The sequence below is a fragment of the Myotis daubentonii genome, chromosome 14, assembly GCF_963259705.1.
Source record: "Myotis daubentonii chromosome 14, mMyoDau2.1, whole genome shotgun sequence".
Classification (NCBI taxonomy): Eukaryota; Metazoa; Chordata; class Mammalia; order Chiroptera; family Vespertilionidae; genus Myotis; species Myotis daubentonii.
The window spans coordinates 38,709,540-38,735,365 of record NC_081853.1 but is presented as its reverse complement, the minus strand read 5'-3'; the positions used below and the strand labels follow the sequence as shown (position 1 = coordinate 38,735,365).

At 43.1% G+C, this 25,826-nt stretch overlaps 1 protein-coding gene across 1 annotated transcript in view; it reads right to left on the bottom strand.

The window, feature by feature from the left end:
* Positions 1–25,826, bottom strand: part of KAT2B (lysine acetyltransferase 2B) — an 85,308-nt gene that overhangs the window by 28,395 nt on the left and 31,087 nt on the right. Inside the window, exons 3-7 of the mRNA XM_059664065.1 lie at positions 16,616–16,761; positions 12,448–12,540; positions 10,690–10,871; positions 5,007–5,198; positions 446–552 (exon numbers count right to left, since the gene is read on the bottom strand). Of these exons, the coding sequence (XP_059520048.1) occupies positions 446–552; positions 5,007–5,198; positions 10,690–10,871; positions 12,448–12,540; positions 16,616–16,761 (720 nt within the window). The remainder of the gene's footprint in view (positions 1–445; positions 553–5,006; positions 5,199–10,689; positions 10,872–12,447; positions 12,541–16,615; positions 16,762–25,826) is intronic.

Here is a 25,826-nt window from a genome sequence, read left to right as displayed (position 1 = left end):
GTCCTGAGACTCAAGACCGCTGTCTTCCACTCATCCTGACAGTAACTTGATACACAAAGCAGACATCATGGATTCAGAAACTAGGCTGAAACCTGATTCCTGGGCATATCAGGCCGTTGACGGAGACTATGCGTGTCTTTAAAAAGAGCCAGCAGTGCCCTAGAGGGCCAAGCTGCCTGGTATTTTACACACACACACACACACACACACACACACACACCATAAAACTGTAATACGCAAGCTAAGCAAACCCAGTAGTAGGAGCAGTAGTTGTTTTCACTGATTTGCACCTGCTCTCCTCATTAATAGAGATGCAGATGCAAAATCGGCCGGCTCCCGTCTTCAATTTCTTGATTAAAAACACAAATAAATGCAGAGTGAGCTGAAAGTAACACTTCCTGGTTGTTCTCTGAATGCTGAAAAGAAAAAAAAATTTTTTTTTTACCTGTTTGGATCCCTAGCTGGCTGGTTCTGGAAGAGGCCGACAGAAAGTCCTGATCCCAGATAGGAGAGTTTTGACTGTAAACTTCTTCTTCTAACATGGACAGAAACCTAGACACAAGAGTAAAAACAACAGTAAAATCAAAAACAAACATACTGCCAGAGGGACCGCAGCTCTAACCCTCTATGGCAATCACCTGGACATCAGCATCGCACAATCAGCTCAGAGATATGTTAGGAAATTACAGCTCAAATGATGATTATTAGTTGGACGGTGCTGGCTTATTTAAACACTGAAATCCATTTCTACAAATTTATTTTCTTGGACTCTGTGTAGATTCTCAGCAAGACCTTGGTCCTGCAGGCAGCTGTCATTATCAGTCAAAACCGTAACAAAAGTTGCTACCATTTATCGAGTGCTTGCTATGTGCCTGCACTGTTCTAAGTTCTTGAATCATCACTGTCTAAAATACTTTACTTTAAAAAAAATTTTTTTTTAAATACTTTAATTTATCCCACACACATATAGCTCTTACTCTGACTCACCTAATTCTCATAACCTTAGAGATGAAAAAACTTACAGCAGAGGGAAGTTAAATCACTGGTACAAAGTCCTACCACTAGTAAATTCAGGACCAAGAGTGAATCAGTGATTAATTACTAGATTATACTTCCTGTCATGGCATAGACCAGTGGTCAGCAAACTCAGTCAACAGAGCCAAATATCAACAGTACAATGATTGAAATTTCTTTTGAGAGCCAAATTTTTTAACTTAAACTATATAGGTAGGTACATTATGATTAACTTAATTAGAGTACTCCTAAGGCTTAGGAAGAGCCACACTTAAGGGGCCAAAGAGCCGCATGTGACTCGAGAGCCGCAGTTTGCCGACCACGGGAAACCAAATGGATCTCAAGTTACCTGGAGACCTTGTCTGAAACACAGCTACCCAAACCCCACCTAGACTTACTGAACCCGAGACTGTGAGAAGGGGCCTCGGGGACTACATTCTGCTTAAGGACCTTAGACAATTCTTATGCACATCAACACTGAAGAACTGCAGTTAAAATACCAACACAAATCTACACGTCTAGAACTGGAACGTCCTTCTGCAGGCCACTTTTAAAGCTCATGAATTCCAGTGGAAGAACACAGAATACTGGCTGAGAGCTTGGGTTCCAGACTCCATTTACAAAGCTCACCACTCACTATTTGTAGGACCTTGAAGAAACAAGTTCTTAACTCTCATCTTTCCTAGTTTTCTCTTTTATAAAATGGAAATATCAACAATAATTCCTGCATAGGGTGGTCATGAGGGATAAGCTAATGTTTATGCCTAAAATGGTATCTGACCCCTAGTAAGGTTAGCTAGTAGAAGCCATCTGTATCCCTCTGCTGAAATTGTAAAATCCAAAAGCCCTTAAAAAAGATTTTCCATGACCCATTTGGCAACAAAATCTGACCTTAACATTCATAAGACTATTTATAGTCTTTATAATTATAAATGATTTCATTTGAGGGAATTAACCTCAGCCCTAGAGCTGTGGCATACAGCACATGTGTTATATTCATTACCTTTATAAAATGTTTAAACTTTTGAATTGTAAAACTTATCTAGTACTACGATTTTAGATAACTGATCAAAGACCTGTTCTGGTCATCATCATCATCATCATCATCATCACTATAACTAAAAGTACCAGTATTCTTCGCATGTGTCAACGGCTGCAAGATTTTAGACGGTTTCAGGAGAGAGGGAGGTTGGTTTCTTGGAAGTGAAAACAAGATAGGAAAAGGTCCAGGGGGGAGGGAAGGGGAGGATGGGAAGGAGTGTCTTCTGACTTGCTGTTCATAGAAGATTTAAAAACAAGGTAGCATTTGAGTGAATACCTAGCCTCACTCGATGGTGTAATTCATGAGTCACTTCTCCTTGCTAAGCAAGCCACCAGGAAGGCATGTTTTAAAACACTTCAGCATATTTCTTACCAAACACATTCAGACAGACAGCAACAGAAGCTAAATTCCTTACTAAGATCACTGGTGGTCTCCCAGAGGAGAGCAGGTTCCTGATTCTTCCCCCCTTTTCCTAAGCAGACCTGCCTTCCCCTTACACAGCCCTCAAGGTTTCCCAACTGCCCTGTCACAGAAGTAAATTTCCTTTCCTTTTCTAGGCTCCTTCTTTGTTCAGTAATTATATGATCAGCACACTCTTCACAAAGCTGGGCACAGACTCACCAAAGAAATATGCCATTAACTTAGGAAAATAATTATAGGTGTGTTATGTATGTATACACATGTGTCGTTATTTCATTATAATAAAAAACAGTCTCATATAATGACACAGGAAAGTGCTTGTTTTATAAACACAGGAACACAAAATTGTATCGAGAGTAAAAGAACACAACACATGGAGAATATATAGAAATATCTAAAAGTCCTGAAGATAGGGCTGTGGCTCGTGTTTTGCTTCTTAACCAAATTTTCATCAATATCGCTTTTAGAATGAAATATAGATACTAAACCTTTTTGACAACAACCTTGTAAGCAGGTCGATGCGGGGGGAAAGGCACAAGTTAAAGCCAAGTGGAAGAAAGGGTAGCATATGAACAGGAGGCAGGCAAGGAGGAAGACCCTGAAAATGCCTCTGAGAACCCCGCGACCTCCCTGGGTGGTGTGGAGGGGCTGCAGCTCTCACTTGGCGACGGTGCCCAAGACTCAACCAGCACCTCAGGCTTCAACATATGTGTGATTCTGCTGCCAAACCTGTAGGTATAAATGCCTAACAGCCTCAAATGTTGTCCTAGCCCGTGAATAGAGATTTAAAAGGAGAAGAGGGTGGTAGTTTTACCCTACCATTAGTAAAAGAAAAGAGAAAGCAGCATTGATTAGCTCCATCGCAAGAGCATGCCAGAACTATGGGCTGAAGGAACAAAACACCCTATAATTAGCAAATATCTGCAAGAAACGAAATGCATTTGCTATGGGGGGAAAATTGTTACTCAGCAAGGTAATTAAAATTTCTCTTTAAGCACCATCAAGTGCGGGGGGGGGGGGGGGGGGGGGCAGGGGGGGTCCTCTTTGTCCCTTGGCTTAGAGACCGAATGACAACTATAATCTGAAGACATAAAATGCTGCTTCTGTGGCAAACGTAACAGAGACATTGTAGGACAGCTGCTTTAAGCTCTAAGGAGAGGCTCTTAGACTAGTTAAAAGGCAGCCCCTGCCAGAGATGAGCATGCCCAGAGTTCATAAACCACTGAGGGGCAACATCCACACTGCAGATTAAGTGCTTCTGAATCTTCCCCTCTGGAGGAAGCCAACTTGTTCATGTCATGCCTCATTCTCAGCTGCCGGTTTCCTCAAAAAAAAAAAAAAAAAAAAAGACTGAAAATCAGGATGCTAGGAGCTACTGCGAACATTGGATGTTCAGCAAAATCTCATCAGACTCACCCATGACATCCTTTACCTAGGGCTTAGGAATGGTCTTAAGCAACAAAGGAATTTCCCATCAATTTCTACCTGAAAGCCATTTTTGTTGTTGTGTTGGACCTAACTTATTGTTTAAAATGATCTTTCCTAAGACACAAACTGGGTAATCCAGTAATAGTAACTTAATAAAAAACCCAGTTTCGCAACTTTGGTTAAACTCTACACCAGCAGCTCTCAATAGTGTGGAGGAGGAAGGCTCCATCATACCTAGAAAGCCTCTGCACACGGTAACTTCTACCCCTCCCCTCCCTCCAAGCGCTGCTCTAGGCAGACTGACACCCACAGAATGAGCCGTCTGCTCCTGTCTTGCTGTCATGGCTCCATGACAAGTCATCGGCTGCACACCCAGCCCTTCTCACCAGCAGCCAGTCTCTGAGCTGAAATATTTGGTTCTCAGACTGAAAAACGCATTTCCCGGGTCTTTAACACATTGCCTTCGTTTGAAAAAAATATTTAAGTGATTACTCATATGTTGGAGCTCTGGCAGGTGCACAAGAGTATGTATATTCTACGTGAAACTGAGCATGGAGGCACAAAGAGCATTGTGAAGGAGGCCCCTCTTTCCTGTCCAGCTCCACCCTTAGGGTCTAGTTTACAAAGAGCGAGGCGGGAGGCATTCAGCAGTCTTAGAAAGGGTTGGGGAGCTAAGATGGAAAAACAAAAACAAAAACAAAACAGCCGCTTAAGCTCTCTTGCACCACTTCTGAGTAGATGGAAACTGCTTCTACACACTACCCCCCCCCCCAACCCCCTCTAGCTTCCTGGCAGCTGACTTCACAAAACAAAGCACCACACCATTCTGTGAAGCTCAGAGACAATGACACCCAGGTGGGATGAGGTGGGGCTAAGAGGGTTATGGCTGCAGTCAACACAAACTCAAGCTGGTGATGGGTGGACTGTGCCATCCCCAAGAGGACGCGAGGAGGGGGCTGAGGAGAGGGTCCCTTGGTCCCTGCCCGGATGCTTCTCACATCATTCCTGATCTTGTTATTGATGCAGGCTTTGGCAGGCATCGATCAGTTTCAAGCCCCCAGATGACGCGAAGACTTGCAAGAGTGCCCCACGCCCCCCTTACTTTGGGAAATGGGTGAGGATTAGAGTTCGTTTCTCAAGTGGCAATTTGTCTTTTTCCTGTCTTGCTTGTTCCAGGAGCTGTCGTCTCATAACGGTGAAGACGGAGCGAAGCAGTGTTCTCCCAAACACCTGGGTGGTTTCATATCGAGGTAGACTGTCACAGAACTGTGGTACGTTGCAATAACACAGCCACCTGTGACGAGAGGAGACAAGCACCATCAATATCTCTCAACCCCCCAGATCAGCTGAGATATCCAGTTATGGTTACTCTCAAACCATTCACCGCAGAAGACACTGGGGCTGCAATGACAAGCAATGGTATCACCACCAGCTAGTGAAACTTGCAAATAAGATTAGCTTGCCCTTATACCACCACTTGGGTCCAATTCTATGAAAACTGTTCCGTTCTGTAGTACTGTGCAGTGAGTCCTACAGCCAGACAGCCCGGGATCAAATCCCTGCTTTGTCACTTAACTGGTTGCATGACTTTGGAAATTGAATTATGCTCTGAAGTCTCCATTTCCTTACCTGTAAAACGGGGACAACAACCCTACTTCACTGGGTTGTTTTGAGCATTATATGAGCTCCTGTATGGAAAGGGCAATTAGAGTTCCTGGCACATAAATAGCAGTGTAGATAAAAGAAGAAATTACAGGGGAAGCTTTTGTGACAGAATCTGATTTCCAATATCTAGTCCTCTGAATAAAATTTAAGGTTTCTTTAAAATGCCTACATAGCATGCAACACACCCCTCTCGAAGCTTTGGTGGGAAGATAAAGATCTTCAAGACTGTTCACAAGTCAGAGTGCAGGAAGTAATAAGCTTCCACCATCTGTTGCTTAGGTACATTTTCAATGACTCAGACTCAAGGTCAAAATCACACTGGAGCATTGCACGAGGCTGGAGGAGTGCCCAGGCCCAGAGGGGAACCAGGGGCTTTCTGCTGATCTGACCACAGTTCTGGGGTTCACTGGCTATGTAGGGCATACCCTGCGGAAAGCACGTTCAGCCCAGGGAAGCTATTCAAAATCAGCCCTCTTTCTTTGTGGTCTCCCAGAGCTGCAAAATCTCATTCCCAGGACACAGCAACATGAGTGTACAGTGGGGGTCACAGAGGGAGGGCAGCCCCAGACCAGAGGAGGGTCAGAAACTTCACTGCAGATCCTTAGTCCTTGGCAGCAGATCTAAACATCCTCTGCCAGGGCAGGCCTGCTTTCTAACAATTAAAACCTAGCGACACTGGTGTCTTCCTGATCTCCTTTAAAGTGAGGGGGAAGACCTCGAATGTGCCCCAGCAGCTCTGGGAAGCTCCCCAGGAATTCTCAGCCCCTTACTAAAGAGTGGGATATTTATTATCCATTTACTTGTGCTTACTGGCTTGTGTTGTGTGATTTTTTTCTTACTCTGTATAGCTTCATATTTCATGTGTGTGTGTGTGTGTGTGGTTTTTCATCTTTGGAAAAGAGAACTTTCATTAGTGTTAGCCTGTCTGCTTATATTTAAAATTAACCTTAAAACCCTGCTATCTTTTATAATCTTCACTCAACTTTTCTGTCTTAATAATTTGTACTCAAATGCCATTCTACAATTACAATACCAAAATGGGGATCTTAAGTGTTGTGTTGCATTTTGTCAAGTCAGAAACAGTGATCTCGGTAGGTGTAGCAGAAAAAAAACATCTGTCATAAAATCCTAACATGTTATCCAGAACTTACTAGGTCATTTCATCTTCCCAGGGTCAAGGAAGAGAGCACAGATTGTTATTTTCTAGAAACATTTTTCCAATAATAAGTTTCCATTCATGTCCTTGATAATGTTTTACAGACCTCAGTTTATACATTTTAGTTTAGTTTTGCTTTCGTTTTACTTCCAAGATGGGTCTGATTTTATAAATCTGGAAAGTGCACAGTATGACAAGACAAAGAGACTGAGTCTGAGTGTGGTGTTCTGGTGCCGTTTTAATAAATGACATGGGCATCGCATGTAGTGAGATGGAAAGGAGAAAATGGGAGTTTGTGTGCCTTGTCTCTGCACACACATTCCTCCAAAGACTTCACCGGAGAAACGATTTTGCCTAAATGACTGCTTTCAGGTCTTCTAAACAGAAGTAAAAGGCGAGCTCATTCATTTTTGCATGCCTAATAGAGATGACATATGTATGCTATTTACTAATTGTTCATGTAACTCAGATCTTTTTTTTTTTTCAACATCATGATGATTTGCAACCACCTTGCTCTTTTTAACACATGACTAGACGTGGAGAGTTTGAGGGCAGGAGACTCTACTTACTTGCTGACTGAAAGCCCTAAGGATTTAAATGGCCTCTCCCAGTTCACTGGAACTCACAGCTGGTTATTTGAGTTCAGACTAGAAGCTAGGTCTCCTATTCCCTAGTCCCGTGGTCAGCAAACCGTGGCTCGCGAGCCACATGCAGTTCTTTGGCCCCTTGAGTGTGGCTCTTCCACAAAATACCAACTTCTGCGCATGGGCCATGAAGTTTCAATTGCACTGTATGTGCGCGCCCGCACGTGTATTTTGTGGAAGAGCCACACTCAAGGAGCCGAAGAGCTGCATGTGGCTCGCGAGCCGCGGTTTGCCGAGCTGCAGTTTGCCGACCACTGCCCTAGTCCACTGTTCTTTCCATGCCTATTGATAAATACTGTCCTAGACTTACATGCCTAATTATGAATACTCCTTAAGCATGGTGGCTGGCTATGCTTCATAGAGCAACGATTACCTAAAACTGTTTCACAAAATCAACTGAAGTTCTATCTAACTTGCCCTATAGTCTCACGAAACATCTCCCCCCTTTCAAAAGTTCTGCACAACTCAGAATCTAAAACAAACTATTTGCCACTTTCCTTTAGCAGATTCTGTTGGTCAGATGTATTTTAATGTATCATATTTTTCTGGCACTTGTATTTTCAGTTATTTCTTCTTGGAGTTATATTAGTGTACCATCATGAAATTCAGGGTATTTCAAAATTTTGCCCAGATTTTTTTTCTAAAACCACAATGAGTTCGGGGGTATATGTATAATGTATATTTGATATGTACCTATATTAACTATTCAATAGACCTTAACATCAATGTCAAATAGTTTCAACACATTAATATAGTTTTCTTTTAATCAGAACAGAAAATATAAACCATTTAAGCAGTTCTGTTCAATCTACACACAAATTTCTCCTGGATAAAACGTCAAGAGTTAGCTCTGTAATGACTGTAATCATTTTCTGAGCCCAGTCTTTTCCACAGAGAATCCTAGTTCACCCCATTTTCATGCTGCTGTGAGCACCAGAAGTTTTCAGCCCCTTTGTTCTAATCGCAGCAATTGCTGTAAATTATATGCTGAGCCAGCGGTACAGGTCCTAAGGCTCGCTTACACATCAAGATAAAGTCTAGTGGTGCCTGCCGCCTGTAATATTACCCATTTTTTTAGGAGATTGGTATCAGTGAGACACCATGTCGCAGTGGTGTGTGGTTTTTTTCAATTCCCAAGTAGTCGTGACAGTGAGGTTTACTCCCAAGCAATTCTTCTCATCATTTTCACAGGTTCTCTACTTCCCTTTCTTTGTCCAACATGGCGTGATGGTGGGGAAGCGGGGGAGGTGTTATCTACCTTCATTTCCTTATTTATTATTAACAGAAACTCTTGGTCTACATTCTACCTAGAAATCAGCAGGTTTCAGAACTCATCAGGGCATATTCATTTCAGTCTCTCAGCGGTTCCCCTTGGTCGCTGTTGGACTCCGCTCCTCTGCCTCAGCTGTTGGCTCAGGATTCTGGGCTGGAGAGGCCCCTGCTTCTGCCTTTCTCCTTATCACCTTAGCTTCTAAGGTGATATTCCAACAAGCACACTCATTCAATTGTACGTGCTCTAGCTTAATACGAGGTCCATGTTGGCAGGGCCTGACTGAGTTTTAGGCAACAACACGTGTGGGAGGAAATCGATGACGAGCATCTTTCCAGCACCTGTTCTGAGTGCCAGAAACTACGCACAAACCACCTCATGGAACACGCACAACACGTCTGACACTTGGACAGAGGAAGCAGCTGAAGGTCAAGGAGAAGTGACTGATCTAGAGCACCCAAAACCAGGAAGAAGTGGAGCCATGATTCAAACCCATCACTCATTCCAAGCTTAATTTCTATTTGTACTACTTCTTCAGTATTCCTAAATTCTACCCATTTCTTGGTAAATCCTAAGTGCCAACAATGTTTATATTCTGCTTTCTAAAACACTGTAATATCTCCCATGCTACTTCGCCTTTAATTCTCCTTCTTGATGAAGCAACTTTCCTCTGTTCAGAGTGGCGAATACTTTCAGGGGTTCAGCGTTGACAAACATTCAGCTCTGTCAATGGCCCACAGATGAGTTTAAAAGATATTTATGTTTTAGAAATTTATTATCTCAGCTCTTATTTTAAACAACAATTACAACAAATAGAGGAATTGTTGTTCATGTAAAATTCTGAAATGGAGGTGCAGATATGAAGATATAATTTAAAAATTGATTTTGATGAAATCTGTAATCCCTCTAAAAGTCAGTAATTAGGAGAAAATATTTTATAATTCAAACTGTATATACTGTAAAAGGGAGGAAGGAAGGGATAAGGCATATTTATCTTGAAATCAGGCCAGTTATCAGAAAGCAAGGCTTATCTTAAATTATATCCATTCCTGCATGTCATCTGCTATTATAGAAAATAACCTGGGACAAGGGGTCTTTACAGGCTATCAAAAAGCACTCCGTACTTTAAATCAGAAACACATATATGCTCCATAATACCCCCTGAAGCAAGCTTGCTGTGCCTATAAAATGTATGGCAAAAGGTATAAAAAAGGTGAATAGAATGGATAATCCAAGTCACCTTCTTACTTTAATGAAAACAAATGTAGGTCATTCTATTTTGTATGGCCCATGTTTAAGATTTTCAAAGGCAATTTTATTATTTTGCAGATCATAAGAAATAAAAATAAATTTCCACTTTAGGAAAAAATGTGCAAAAGAATACTGGCAGAGTTTGATGCCAAAAAATAGGGAAATGATTAGGTAAATTATTGTACATCAATTCAACGGACTGTAATGTAACCAGTAAAATGTGTGAGATGATGTTAAGTGGGGAGACAAAAGGATGAGAACTCTGTATTTTCTTTCATTCTAACAAATATGAAATATTTACTTAAAGGGGCAAAGACTGGAAGACAATATATTTAATGATATTCTGTCATGATGCTGGGACTAGGGTGATCTTTCCTTTAAAAAAAATTCTTTAACTCTATTATATTCATGGTATGGTCATTGTTTTTTTTTTGTTTGTTTGTTTGTTTCATTGATATCAGAGAGAAAAAGGGAGAGGGGGAGATAGAAACATTGATGATGAGAGAGAATCATTGATCGGCTGCCTCCTGCATGCCCCCTACCCGCAACCCAGGAATGTGCCCTGAAACATCATCATTGATGTTTCTATCCTTCTCTCCCTCTCCCTTCCTCTCTCTGAAACCAATAAAAAAATAATAATGAAATAAAAACATTAAAAGAAAAGTAGGAGCCTGGAGACAGCCTCTCTGAGTTGATGTCACCATAACTGGACAACCCTAGCTTGCAGAGACAAGTAGCAATTTTATGTCCCCAATGTGCTCTACAGGGCCCAAAGGAAAAGAACTGGTCGCCTGATTACCTTGTGTAGTTCTCTTTGTACCCAGAAATATCATCATTGGGAGATCGCAGTCTTCGTTGAGATGGTGCCTCCAGATGCCAATAGTTGATGCGGTTTAGGAACATTTTTGCCAACTCCACTATTGTCTGCCTTTCTTTGGATGGCAGGTGACTGAATTTGTACTGTACAAAGTTATTCACACCCTTAAAAGGAAGGAAGGCAATTTATTCAGGTAACTGCGCAATCACACTAATTCTGAACACCCACAGAGTCGGCACCCTAGGTGATGTCTTAGCAAAAGAGGACATTTCTCTCGTCACAAAAATCTTCCTTTTCCCTATTAGAAAAAAGAAATGCCCAGAGGGAATCATACCTCAGATCACAGCGAATGAAAAGTGACAAGACAGAGAGGCTGTGAGTTGCAATTCTATGCCTGCTGCTATCTTGACAAGTTAAAAAGAAAACCAAAATCACAGGCTGAAAAGGTCAAAACCCCTTCAACAATAAAATAGGAACTATTTTTCAGAATAATTCTTTTTTTTTTTAATATATTTTATTGATTTTTTACAGAGAGGAAGGGAGAGAGACAGAGAGTCAGAAACATCGATGGGAGAGAAACATCGATCAGCTGCCTCCTGCACATCTCCCACTGGGGATGCGCCCGCAACCCAGGCACATGCCCTTGACCGGAATCGAACCTGGGACCCCTCAGTCCGCAGGCCGACGCTATATCCACTGAGCCAAACCAGTTTCGGCCAGAATAATTCTTGCTGTAGTCTCAACACAGTGACTCGCCTATGATGATCTTGGATAGACATAATGTTTTTGCCTTAGCAAAATTTTAATGAAAAGGCTACCAGTACACCTTCCATTGAATTTAAACTCCACTAGAATTTAAACTCTTTACTATCACTCTCAGTTTCAGAAAGCTTGCCCATCCCTCCCCCCCAAAATTATTCAAAATTATGAGCTTTGAAAAAAAAAATCTGTGGATTAATTTAATCTTTTCGTAGAACATTCCCATTTAGTCTAATGTCAAATAAAAGGACAATGAATTCTTATTTAATACAGTTTGGAGACAAAAATTCCTTCTACTGAAAACTGACTGATAAAAATACATTTATTTGTAAGGACTTTGATATCACCACAATCTTCTGTAATCGTCCTCATCAAGAAATTCAGTCCAGTATGAGATTTAGTCAGCCGGAAAATGACAGGCTAAAAAAGTGATGCTGATGAGAGATACTGACAACACCTAACACAAAAAGTCTACACATGTCAACAGATTCCCTGAGTAAATCGACTTCCTTCCAGGAATCACGATGCAGCAGAAAGTCAATTTCTGGACATAAAAATCTCACCTCTGTATTGCATTTTTTGCTGGATTTACAATGTTTTTCACATTGCTACTGAACTCCTTCACCTCAATAGTCTTTTTCAGACAGTGCCGAGCAAAAGGACAAAGACTCAATTTTTAAACATCAACAGCAAGAAAAAGCACATTTCATGTGTTTTTACGAACAACATGTTCTACTTAATAGTTCTCTTCCCCAAGCACACAGTGAATTCTGAGTACACAGCAACCCTAAAAGACAAAAACTAGATCATTTACTAAATTAAGTATTCGCTTCTGGGCCAAAGGGTCCAAGACAGTTTCCACAGCCTTGGTGAACATCTCTGGATCAGGTATGGAGGATAGAAGAAAGGCGTGAAAGGAAGATTAAGAGGCTTGTTCAACCTTAAAGCAATAAGAAAAGGGCTTCTCTTTTTTCTTTTTACCTGTTCAATACTAGGTTTTTCAAATGGGGGTTTCTTCTCCAAAGAGCCTTCAACCACAGGTTTTCCTCTTTGTAAAATAGACTTTCTCAAGAGCTGCAAAGAAATAATTTTGAAAAATCAATCAAAGCCTCTCTCTCTCTCTCTCTCTCTCTCTCTCACACACACACACACACACACACACACACACACACACACACACACACACAGCCTTTGAAGGGAAGTCACCATATTCTATTTATCTCAACAACATGTAAATAAATCCTTAAATCAATAAAATGGGTGACTACCAGGTAACCCAGGTTTACCTTCACACCCATGACCAGAGCTATGAGGAACTGGACACATTTCACGTTCTGGGCATCCTAGAGCTCCCAGCAGTGGCCACCAGACACCTCTATCTACGCCCTTTCCCCTCTCCCCACTCTGTTTCTGGCTTTCCACTGACCCGGAGGCCTGTGTACACCATGCAAACTTTGCACACGCCCATCTAGAACACTGCAGGTGGGCTGCCCCTCCAGAGGGTCTTGTTTAAGCCCCTGGAAGGCTGAGGTCCATTTTGCACAAAGGAGGTGGGGGTGGGGTGGGGGCAGACTGTAGCAGCTGTATGTCATAGGCATAATCTATGGGGCCCAGCCTCTTTGGGAAGGAATTTTGCAGGGCTCTCAACTGGCAACTTTCACTGTTGCGGTCTTTTTTCATTTCCTCTCCATCCACAGAATGCAGGCCAAGCGTTCTGGCATCTCAATACCCACTAAACAAAACACTGCCCTTAATCCCTGCCCCTGGAATGTCAAGCCCTCAAGAGCAAACAGCAGAGAGAAAGGGAGCAGAGAGCCACTAATCAAGACCTAATTTAAAAATAAATTTAATATTGAAATTCTCTACCTTCCACCTTTGCTTGAATCTTCTGTAACCTTTACATGTGGGTCTGTTACCATATATGACCCTGAATCTATTTAAGTTACTTTTTACCCTCCTTTCTCTGCTTACCAGTGCTGCCTTTTCAACAGAAACAAAGCAAAGCAATCAATCTCCCAGGGGTTAATGAAAATGAACCCCCAAGGTTGAAGGTCACCATGTGTCCCCACTGGGTGTGTCCTACAAAGGCCATGTAAGTTATTAGGGTACATCATTTGTTGATCCCGAGGATGTATCATGTCCATCTTTTACCAAGAAAAATGTGCAGTAAGTGATTTTAACAACATATATAAATTGATCATGAAATTTAAATACAAATAATTCTGGTTGCCTACTTTTTTTTTTTTGGCCCAGTGAAAAGAAGACCATTTGGGAACTTGGCACATTGGGGGTTTCAATTGAGAGATAAACTGGTGGGTTGGGGAGATGTTGAATCTCATTTACTACAAAAGAATGAAGCTGGGATAAATGGGCATATAAAAAACATTTAATAATAGCAGCAAGCATTTGCATCCTTAATTTTGCCAGGCACTCTTTGTAGTTCTTTGTATATATTTTCTAATTTAATAGTCATAGCAATCTTTCTTTTTAAATTTTTTTCTGTATTGATTAAGGTATTACATGTGTGTCCTTATCCCCACATTGTCCCTCACCCCCTCCCCCACTCATGTCCTCACCCCGCTGGTGTCTGTGTCCATTGGTTAGGCTTATATGCATAGAAGTCCTTTGGTTGATCTCTCCACCTTACCCCCACCCTCCCCTACTTTCCATCTGAGGTTTGATGGTCTGATCGATGCTTCTGTCTCTGGATCTGTTTTTGTTCATCAGTTTATGTTGTTCACTATATTCCACAAATGAATGCGATCATGTGAGATTTATCTTTCTCTGGTCATAGCAATCTTTTGATGTAGGTGCTATTATTGTTTGTATTTTACAGATAAGGAAACTGAGGGAAAATGACTTGCCCAAGGTCACATGTAGAAAGTGCTGGGGCTGGTTTTGAACTCAGATAGCTGGGCTCCAGAGCCCCATTCACAGGCACTAGGATACACTGAGCCTTAGAAAGCAGCTTCTCACTGAGTCTATTTTCAACATCTAAGACTGAAGGTTTTCCACTGCTACTAAAATACATAATACATTTTAATTTCATTATTGAGACATATAAGACATAGGAACTGCCTTTCAAAAGCTAAGGAAGGGTGATTTAGAACTTATTTTGCCCAAAGAATGATTGCGGGGGGGGGGGGGGGGGGGGGGGGGCGGGGGCAGGAATGGGGGATAATACTGAATATTTTGGATTTGGTTTCTCAAGCAAATATATTTGGGAGGTAAGAAAGAGAGAGAAAATGTACTTCTAAGCAGAGCAGTGCTTTCCAGCCTATTTGGTTGGTTATAAACAGAATCGAGAGGAGGCTGACAGGATGGAAACGTTGATACCACCTTCACTTCCAACAGGGCAGCGGGGGACTGCCAGGGAGCTTAGTTCCAAGGCAAATAATAGCTGCAGTCAAGCAGGCGTTGTTTTTCTTCAACGAAGATCTTTTTCCAAAGAAGCTCTAAACAGTACAAACCTGCCAGGGTTCAATCTGATGACTCAGGCCTCGCAGCCATGTCAACAAGCTGTCACCTGGAGTAGCCTAGTGCCTGCTAAAGGCTCTGGGGAATTCAGCTATTCATTCATATATTCTCTCTCTCTCCCTCCCTCCCTCCCTCCCTCCCTCCTTCCCTCATCTTCTTCTCTCTTTCTCCTTCCAATTAACCTTTTTAGAGTTAATATCTCCACATGACCCCAAAATTTAAAAATATAATTCTCCCTCCCACTATCCCCTATCTATCCCAAACACACTATTAGTTAATAAAAAGGGAGAAGAAAAATTACATATCAAGTAAATTCAGCCTGGAAAAAAAAAGCTACAGAAATTGGACACAAAATTTTCACTGAGATTCCTAGCAACCAAAGCAAAAGAGGGGACTCAATGGAAAATGTATCTGTCCTTCTCATATACAATGAAGCCCAGCACTCATTAGAAGAAGCGTGTCCTGGCTGTGAGCTCTGAGCGGAGTGTTTTGGTTTTTGTATTTGTTTTTAAAGATCCTTATAAAGGTTACACACTTACAACATAATTCAGTGGTTGCCAACCGGTGGTCCATGAGGTCCGAAAGGTTGGTGACCACTGACATAGTTAACAGTGCCTTCAATAACCAGTGTCTTTAAAAAAATCATTCCTCTATCAGCCTTCTTTCTGAATCTATGTTTAGCAACCTGAAGTTTTTCTATCTGTTCCCACCACGAGTTTCCCTCCCACATCTGTCAGTCCTGACTGCAATCAGAAACCTGGGGAGACGTGTATCTGTGGAGAGGAAGGGGCACGACCCAAAGGAGCCGAGGCAGAGCCACAAAGAGGCAGCTACGGGGAGTGGGAGTGATAATCAGTGACTAGTGTCAACAAGGCACAGCACACAGTGGTAAGATGTCACAACAAATGTGGAAACTCGATTGTTCCCCTTGCACCATAAGAGTCAAGGCCCTCGGGCCACCCTCTAACCCCAGCCTCCCCCTGCCCACTGGGCTCCACACGCTGGCCTCCTTGCTGTTCCCACATTACATCAAGCTCACTGGGTGCACAGTCTACGTACTGTTCTCTCCGGCGCCTGGAAGGCTCTTCCCCCAGCCCCTTTCAGGGATGGCTCCTACCGCCCCATTTGCGTTTCTGCTCAACCGCCATCTCAGAGAGGCCTTCGCTAACTGCCCTTCCTCACTACTGTATCCCCCACCCACTACCATCCCTGCCATTCTGATTCACTTACCCTACTTTGTTTCTCTTCACAGCACTTAGCACCACCTGCAAATATATTATTTACTGTTGGTTGTCTGCCTCTTCTACTGAAATGTCAACTCCACGAGGGCAAGGACTTTGTTTTGCCCACTGATCTATCCCTCATGCCTACATGAGTGCCATGCACAGAGCAGGTGTGCAAGAAACATTTGTTGGACGGATGAATGGATGGGTGGATGGAAAGAAATCTGGAAGCATAAGCAAATAAAGGCATACACGTACAAAAGGCTCTCAAGCAGAGTCACGTGTCCAACGTATGGTGTGTCATGAAGAAACGCATGCTTCAGCAAACCCTGAGGGCAAAATGTATCATGAGCTGAGAGCCTTCCCACCCGTGACCTGGGGCACAGAAACGAAGCACGTTCGGACAATGAGAGAAAGAAGAAAAGCCTTTTAAAATGTTAAAACCGCACCTTGAATAGGTAGAAATAAACTTGTTTGGTGTCTGCATCCTCTTCCTTATGGACACAGGTAAAGAGATACTCCACATCCAACACGATTCCCAGGAGTCTGTTCATTTCTTCCTCCGACACATTCTCCAAGTGGGAAACATGAGCAGCTTAAGACAAAGATCAAAGGAACATAGGTGATACGTTAGTTGGAAATTGCAAACAATCTTGACTGCAAAATAGAAGGTTCTCTCTCGCGAACCTTCCAGGATACCAGTCCATTAGATTGCATGGTAAGTGGAGGATATTTCTGAACCCCTGTAAGACCTAAGTCTTCTCACAAAACGGACTTGTAATTAAGAGACTGCCACCTTGTTGAGCCTTAGCCTCAAAAATGGACCAGGGGCTGTTTTCTAAGTCTGGTCGTGATGGTGCTAAATTCTTATAGATTTCCATATAAGCAAATTATCCACCACATTAAGAGGGTTTGTGGTTCTAGAGGTGGATCCAGGATTTAAGAGTCTACAGTTGAAGGTCATTAAAACTAAACTCCCTGCAAGTTTAAGTTCTAGATCCTGTGAATAGTTACGTGGGTCAAGAATATCATATTACTGTAAAGACTGAATGAAGGCCCTTTCCCTCAGCCTTTCTGAGACACACTGAAACCTCAGTCTCTGAAGCAAAGTTCCTACTGGAGCTTGAGATTCAACATCCTCCATGATCAAGCCTCCGAAAACCACTTTTCCTACCTCTGCTGTGTCACCTTACTATAGTTAAGTGACCTATCCACTGACCTTCCTCTCTCCCATGCCTCTCGTCTACCCAAATGTAATCCATTTTTCAAGGTTATCTTATTTAATCCTCAATCCCATAAAGTAGGTTATCAGTAATCCCACTTTACAGCTAAGGAAACTGAGGCTCAGAAAGACGGGATGCTGTTTCAGCCAATGTCACTCAGCCAATAAGGAAGAACCAGGGTCTAAAAGGGAAGAATGTTGGACCCAAATTCTAAAGCACCCACAAATTTTTTATGATTAGTTGATTTGCTTCAAGTCCTTTCCCACTTGAAAAGGCCATCTAGGTAAGCCATCCAATACTCACCCACTAGCCCTCGAGTTCCTGTGGGCCGGGATCATGCCTCTCATTTCTGTGTCCCCAGCACCTATGACTATGCTTGCCCCTTAATGGGCACAGTCCTCTTAGGGGTTACTCTTGGTGTGCTGGTATAAAACGCTTAGACATGCTCCCTGCCTAGTGTTTCTAATGGTTAGAGCATCAGCCCAAGCACCAAAGAGTCTCTGGTTTGATTCCAGGTCAAGAGCACATACCTTGGTTGCAGGTGCAACTGTGGTCCCCAATGGAGCACGTGCAAGAGGCAGCCAATCAATGTGTCTCTCACATTGATGTTTCTCTCTCTTTCTCTCTCTCTCTCCCCCTCACTCCCCTCCCCCCTTCCTCCTCCTCCCCCTACCTTTTCCTTCCAATCTCTCTAAAAATCAATGGGGGAAAATATCCTCAGGTGAGGATTAACCAAAAATAAAAAAAGCTTAGACATAGAAGTGCTTGAGATGATCTAGAACAGCTGTTCTCAACCTGTGGGTCGCAACCCCTTTGGGGGTCGAACGACCCTTTCACAGGGGTCGCCTAAGACCATCGGAAAACACGTATATAATTACATATTGTTTTTGTGGTTAATCACTATGCTTTAATTATGTTCAATTTGTAACAATGAAATTGGGGGTCACCACAACATGAGGAACTGTATTAAAAGGGTCGCGGCATTAGGAAGTTTGAGAACCACTGATCTAGAAAGACTAAATATGGACAAGAGTAATAGGCTTTTTCTTGACTTTTTAAGGGAAGATGGACCTGAAGGTTATTGAGGAATACTTCGAGGTGACAGCATGGGTCAGTCTACTCCAAAAACCACAGTGCTCTTGTCATTAAACCACAATCTCAATCAGGAGCCTGGGATAGAAAATGCTGGGAGTACCCTACCCATAATCCCTTCCCTACTACTCCAGGGCACACCTCCTGGCTTCCTGTCCCTATCAGCTCTGCCACGCTCTTGCCCCTCAAGAGCAGCCTTCAACCAAGACTAGAGAAGTTAGAGTATAAACTGCCCTCCCTCACCCCTCAAATGGAATACCTGTGAGGTAACCATTCTACCCCCAGACTTAAGCCCCGGTTGCCCACAGTGAGAGCTGGCTTAGTAACTCACCCTTTAGTGACCACCTTATCCTCCTTGTCTCACTTTTCCACTCCCTACCTTCATCCCAAATAAACTATTTGCACTCAAATCCTTGTCTTGCAGTCTGCTTCTGCAAGGACTCGAACTAAGATATCTGATCAAAAGCAACTTTAGAGAGTGACGAGGATTAAATACCCAAGAGCGGGGGCCTTCAAAGGTCTATGAGGAAACCAGGTGAATGAAGTTAAAATGCCACGGGCAGAGGCCACCCAACTTAAATTCCTTTCTAATGTGGAAAAGTAATGGGAAGGCAGAGTGATGGGCCCAAGGTCACAGGCCGTTGCCAATGAGTGTGCGTGTACACACACCTACACGTACATGGATATACCCCCTATAGAGCATTTTTTGAAGTTAAGAGGGAAGAAGGAAATCTTGGTGATCTGTCTGCCTAGGATACTGCAGAGAAAATCTAATAATTCATCTAAACCTGAAAATCCCAACCATGTATCATTACATTATCAAACAGAACAGGAGTAACAGACTGAAGTGTTTCTAAGAACATAAATAATTTACATGGTGGAAAAATTACAAGTATATATGTGTGTGAACACGAAAGCCACTATTAAAATCGATTACTTTACACTTGGCTATGCAATATGTGGCTTCCTCGCTTTCTAACAGAGGCCTGAAATTAGGCTTCCCTTTAAGTAGTGCATTTGCCAGGTCATTCTTTTCTGAAGACTGCAAAATTTCCCTTGAGGTCAGCCTGAAGCCTTGGGAGACAGGCCTCATTCTGAAGACAAAGTAGGTCAAGATTTTTATGTCAGTTATTTACAGAAATCACTTTATTTTAAACTATTTTCACCCTGTAATGTTTTCATCTCTTTCTAGTGATAAGCTATAAAAGTAAACAGTCTGCAATATAACATACATTCCTTCAGATTCTCCATGTTATGAGACACTCTAGGGTGCTAACATATAGTGCGTTTAACTCATAGAAGAATGTGCCATGAGTTATTGTTTAAAACCAGTGGCTCATAAAACACTTTAACCCACAAAACACTTTACCAAATGAATTCTTTTTTTTTAAATATATTTTTATTGATTTCAGAGAAGAAAAGAGAGGGAGAGAGAGATAGAAACATCAATGATGAGAGAGAATCATTGACTGGCTGCCTCCTGCACAACCCCGACTGGGGATCGAACCCACAACCCGGGCATGTCCCCTTGACAGGAATCGAACCCGGGACCTTTCAGTCCCCAAGCCGACACTCTATGCCCTGAGCCAAACCAGCCAGGGCTACCAAACGAATTCTTAATCAGAGTTATAAAGAGCTAGACACCCCTATTTTCAGAAGGCAGGGGATGGGGAGAGGCAGGGCATCCCCATCCTTGTTGGATTCCACGGTTTGAAAACTAGTTCAGAACATCTCCTTACATATTTTGAAGAGGAGAGAAGATAAAAATTAAAATGCGTAAGAAGTGAGACCTGCAGAGGTTCATTCCCCTCTGACTCTGCTGAGGAGGAACTCCAGGACCTCTCCTCACATCTCTGAGGGGAGGGTGGGGGGGGATGTAAAGGAAGCAGCAAGTTTCCCAGGAAGGAGGGAGGTGAGGCTCTTCTGGACAAATGAGGGCAACCCTTACAGCAGAGATGGTATCTCTTCCTCTGAGAATGAAGGAAAGGTGGGCTGGGCTGGGCTGGCAGGGGCGCTGAGGCAGAAGGATGACGCTGTATGGAAAGGGTTAAGCCTCCTAGAATGAATGATGGTAAAGGGAAGATCAGAGGAAAGCAGAGGGAGTAAACCATCTGCCTGAGCAGGAAAGAATAAGGTGGACAAGTTGCTATGAAAGAGAAGCTTCCCTCGGATAAGAAAGCCAGATAAGGCCAGTGATGACTACCCTATAAACACTTAAGTCTCCTGGCTGCCATGCTCCCAGACTCTCCCACTCTGGGCTCCTTTTGACCAAGACTCCTTTTTGATCTCTGAGCATCTAACTCTGCTGTTTTCCTCTCACCAAATCCGCATCACCAGCTCACTTCTCCTCAAGCTCAGATCTTCAACACACCTCGCCTCACAGTCTTCCCATCCCAACACGGTGAGTGGCTCACCATCGTGGCAAATGGCTCGAGGAGTAAACGCCTCATGGCCCTCCTCTAAGTGGGGACTCCCTCCTGCCAGCCCTGTTTCCGCCAGGAGCTGCCATCCATTCCTCCACTGTCCTGTACCTCCCACATATTAGCTTCCAGTCACCAGATTCGGCCGAGCTTGCTCATTCTCTCAGAGCCATCACTTTTCCCCACTCCTCCCTCTGGGGTCATTGGGATCTCAGGTCCACAGAACCAAAATGGTCTCCAGGCTGTCCTCCCTGCTATCATATCCCTCAAACCACCCCATCTCTTCCAAAGCTGAAGACTGCCCCTGACTCTTGGGGGCTGCTGACCAGCATTAGGTAGGACTTCCTCAGGAGCCCACAGCCAACCCCAACCCATGCCAACACCCAGGTGCACCTCACTCTAACTGTAAACTACTTACTTGACTGAAAATCAACTCATATTTAACCAAAAAAAAGGTCACTCATTCGTGAAAGAAATCCTTCTCTTAATCTTTTCTAAAGAAGCCCTTTGGATGCAAAAGGTTCCCTTCAATGATCTAAAAGCATGTTTTTCTTAACGAGATATGTCTATTACTTACAAGTGTAGGGATTTAGAAAACGCCTCCTCAAAATGTTCCTCTTTGGCATGTGAATTATTTTGAGCTGAAGGGAGTCAAGAACCTGAGACTCATGAGAAACTTTTACCTCTCCCTTAAAGAATTTAAATTAGGGGCCTTGCCCATAATAAGAATTATCACCAGAAATAACTGTGTTGACCAATCTATATGGCAGGGCAAACTACTTATTACTGAACATCTGTTAACATCCGCAACGACCTTCCTCCTCTCGGAAGCCCCTAAGTGCCTTACCTCATCCTTAGCCCAAAATGTCACATGTACCTCATTTTAACTTTGTCTTGGAACCTCTAGTGTATGGGAGATTCCCATGTGTATGTATATAATTAAATTTGTTATCTTCTCTTGTTAATTTGTCTCACGTCAATTTAAGTATTAGACCAGCCAAAAGAACCTAGGAGGCTAAAGTTTCCTCTTCTACACAAAATTGGGAGCGTTATTAAAAATAAAGTGAAATAAAAACCTTTAAACTACAATGCACAAATCTAGAGCAGTTAATCTGCCACAGAGCTCATAACACTAAGTCTTTGTTATTTAAAGCTTTTATATGTTCCCTAATTCCCCCACCCCCCAATAAAGTTTGCTTCAATGTACATTGTATCATCAGTGTGAGAGAATACCCCTTACCCCACCCTTGCAGACACTGGAGAATCATTCCCAATAATTTAATCCAACTTTCAAAAAAAAAAAAAAATGAATGCAGGTCTCCCACTGTCTTGATCTACATTCACTTGAATGCCCTTAGAGTTGTTTGATTTCATGTTAGTGGCTATTTGTACTTGTTCTTTTGTGCAATGCCTATTCATGTCCTATGCCTGCTTTTATAAAATGTTGGGGTTTTTGTTGTTTGTTTGCCTGGAAAAAGCTTTATGTCTGTCATATTCACGGCAAATGTTCCTGGATTTGGTTGGGATTCATTTGGTTGGTTGGTTGGTTTGGTTGTATAGGATTTTTAAATTTTTTAGAAAGTCAAATCTATGGTTGGAATTTCTTTAAGATCTTTTTTGCAAAAGTCCTTCTTACATAAACAAAAGATAACAACATGTATTTTCTCCCAGCTCTTTAATAGGTTTTTTTAATTTAAAACATCCCTCCATGTAACTGTCAAAGTCATAAAAGAAAAAGGCTGAGGAACTAACTGTTCCAGATTATAGGAGACTAAAGAGACCTGCTACAATACGTGATTTATAAGAAGAAATATATGTATTTGGTCTTCTTTCCTGGCCCAGTGCTTCTAAAACCACTGCAGCTTCATAAGTAATAAGAGCAATAAAGGTGAAATGAGTGTTTTTTGTTATGCATAACAAATCCCTTTCAATCAAACCAGAGTTTATGTTAATTAAAATGACTTTTGGGAAACCCCTAAGGATTAGGGGAGAGGGGGTTTGGTTGCCAGGGGAACCAAAAGAGTGATTAGAGAGTTGGAATTTTCAGGCCATGCCCTCCATCTCCAGGAGGGGAGAGGTTCTGGAGGTTGAGTCCATCACTGAAATAGCCAATGGTTTCATCAACCATGCCTGCATAATGAGGCCTCCATTACAACCCTAATGGAGAGCTCCCAGGTCAGTGCACATGTGAGGTGCTGGAAGGGTGACACACGTGGAGAGGCACAGAAGCTCTCAGCTCCTTCCCCACAACTGCCCCTGTGCATCCCTTCCATCCAGCTGTCCCTGAGTTGCATCCTTATATAATACACTGGTCATCTAGTCCATTTGGCTCAGTGGATAGCACGTCGGCCTGCAGACTGAAGGGTCCCAGGTTCGATTCTGGTCAAGGGCACATGCCGGGGTTGCAGGCTCGATCCCCAGTAGGGGGGTGCAGGAGACAGCCAATCAATGATTCTCTCTCATCATTGATGTTTCTATCTCTCCCTCTTCCTTCCTCTCTGAAATCAATAAAAATCTTTCAAAAAAAATACACTGGTCATCTAGAAAGTAAACTGTATTCCTGAGTTCTGTGAGCCATTCCAGAAAATTATCGAACTTGAGGAGGGAGCCATGGGAACCTCAAATTTATAGCGGGTCAGTCAGTAACACAGATAGTCACTGGACTTGAGATTGGCACCTGAAGTGGGAAGAAGAAGGGGGACTGAGCCCTTAACCCAGCCGTGGGCAAACTACGGCCCGCGGGCCGGATCTGGCCCGTTTGAAATGAATAAAACTAAAAAAAAAAAAAAGACCGTACCCTTTTATGTAATGATGTTTACTTTGAATTTATATTAGTTCACACAAACACTCCATCCATGCTTTTGTTCCGGCCCTCCGGTCCAGTTTAAGAACCCATTGTGGCCCTCGAGTCAAAAAGTTTGCCCACCCCTGGGTTAAGGGCACAAGACCCAAGAGACTCAGGAAAGGGATTGGATAGGGGGAGGCACCAACGTAGACCCAGGAAGAGCCAAGAAAGACACTGGATAATTTGAAAGAAAGCTTACCCCTTCCCAAACCAAGGCATTAAAATCAAAGTTTAACAAAGGCCTGAGGTGCACCGTGGCAGCTGCGCGGGATGAAACACAGCATCGAAAGTGGGCCAGAGGAGAACAGGGACGGAGCGAGACTACTGGAGGTCTGGATGCCAATGCGGGGGTGATGGCACAGCGTCTCCAGGCCCCTGGCCCTCCTCCTGGGGCTGGACTCCTTCCACAGTGAGATGGAGCTAAGCCACCTGGTCATGGCTGAGGCAGTGTGGCAGCCTCTTCAGGGGCATCTGTGCCCTCAGCACCCTTCCACTTCCAATAAATCTGACCACTGTACCTCAAATCCTCCTATGCACGCACTCCTGGAATCCTTTCCTAACGACTTTGCAGGAATCCTATTTCGGGACGGGTCTTGCGACCTGCCTTGGTCCCAGTCCCCATCCGACAACAGCAGGTTAAGTATGGGCAAGAGATATACAGGATGCTCTTCCTTCCTTATTCTCTTGACTTTTCTGAAATCTGAAATTCTTTCCAAATAAAAAGGTTTTGAAAAATCTTTCCTCCACCTGGAATTTGACCATCAAGTGGAAACAACCCTGCTTTCATTTCAGTCTTTCAGGAGGCTGGTACAAAGCATCGACATCATTACCCAAGAATCTTGGGGAAAGCTCCCTCTCAGGCTGTGTGGAGGGCAGCGGGGAGGGGAAGGGGGGTCAGAGGACTGGGGGAGGCTCTGCTGTCTTGACATCTCAGCAGGAGGGTGTAAGGTGGCCCCGCTCAGTGCTGTGTCAGACTTGCAAATACCCAGGGGCCACAGAGTGAACCGCCAAAAGCCTGCTGCTAGGAATCGAGGCGCAGCTGCTGCCTGGCTGGGAACAGGAAGCACCGTGTCACCGTGTGCTGTGACCCTCGCTGAGCTCTGGTGCCATGTATCACTGGCCGGCACTTTGCTGAGGACAGCCTGCCCAGTTCCCACAGGCCCGGCAGGGTGAGCGGGCAGCAGCTGCGCAGGCAGCTACCGTGTCTCTGGCTCCTTTCACTGCAGCCACAGCAAACGGCATGGCAACCGTAGGATCTGAAAGCTGCTCAAACACATTTTTGGTTCGTGGCCATTGGCGGTCAAGGCGAAAAGAGGTGAAACAAATTCCTTCAATGAAACCTTCTGAACTGACACTGTGCAAAAGGCTTACAGTTTAAAAGTGGTCTCATCTATTGTCATCTCAGCTCTGGAATGGAGAACCAGAGAAGTTTAAGCTTACTAGTCAGGGCCCTTTCGGTGAGTTCATTCCAGTAAAAATATAGTGCAAACCACATATGTCCATTTAAATATTCCAGTAGCCACTTTAAAAGAATTAAATAAATTGGTGAAATTAATCTTAATAATAAGTCATATTTAACCTAATGCATACCAGATTATTCATTTCAACAAGTAGTCGATATAAAAACATTATTAACATTTCACATTCTTTTGTCACACACAGTCTTTAAAATCCGTGTGCATTTAGCATTGCAACACATTTCAATTCCGCTTGCCACACTTCAAGTGCTCATGGCCACACGCGTCTAGTGGCTTTGGTGTTGGCCGGTGCAGGTACAGATGACAAACTATAAAAGCCTCATGCGAATAAAAACAACCAGTCACCTTGTGACTTACTATTGCTGAATCTAACGAATGTTTATTGATGAAGGAATAAACCCAATTTTGCCCAAGGAACGAAATATATTAGGAATTAGAGCAAACGTCAGCCTGTTCTAGAAAACCAACAAGGAGATAGATAATTACAGCTATCCGCGAAGGTGCATTGCAACTGAGTCCCAAGAAGGTCTTTATTTTCTCTAGCCAGTTCTCTGGTAGTGAAACCTTGACGGTGAGTAGGGATCCCCTGGCAGAAAATGAAG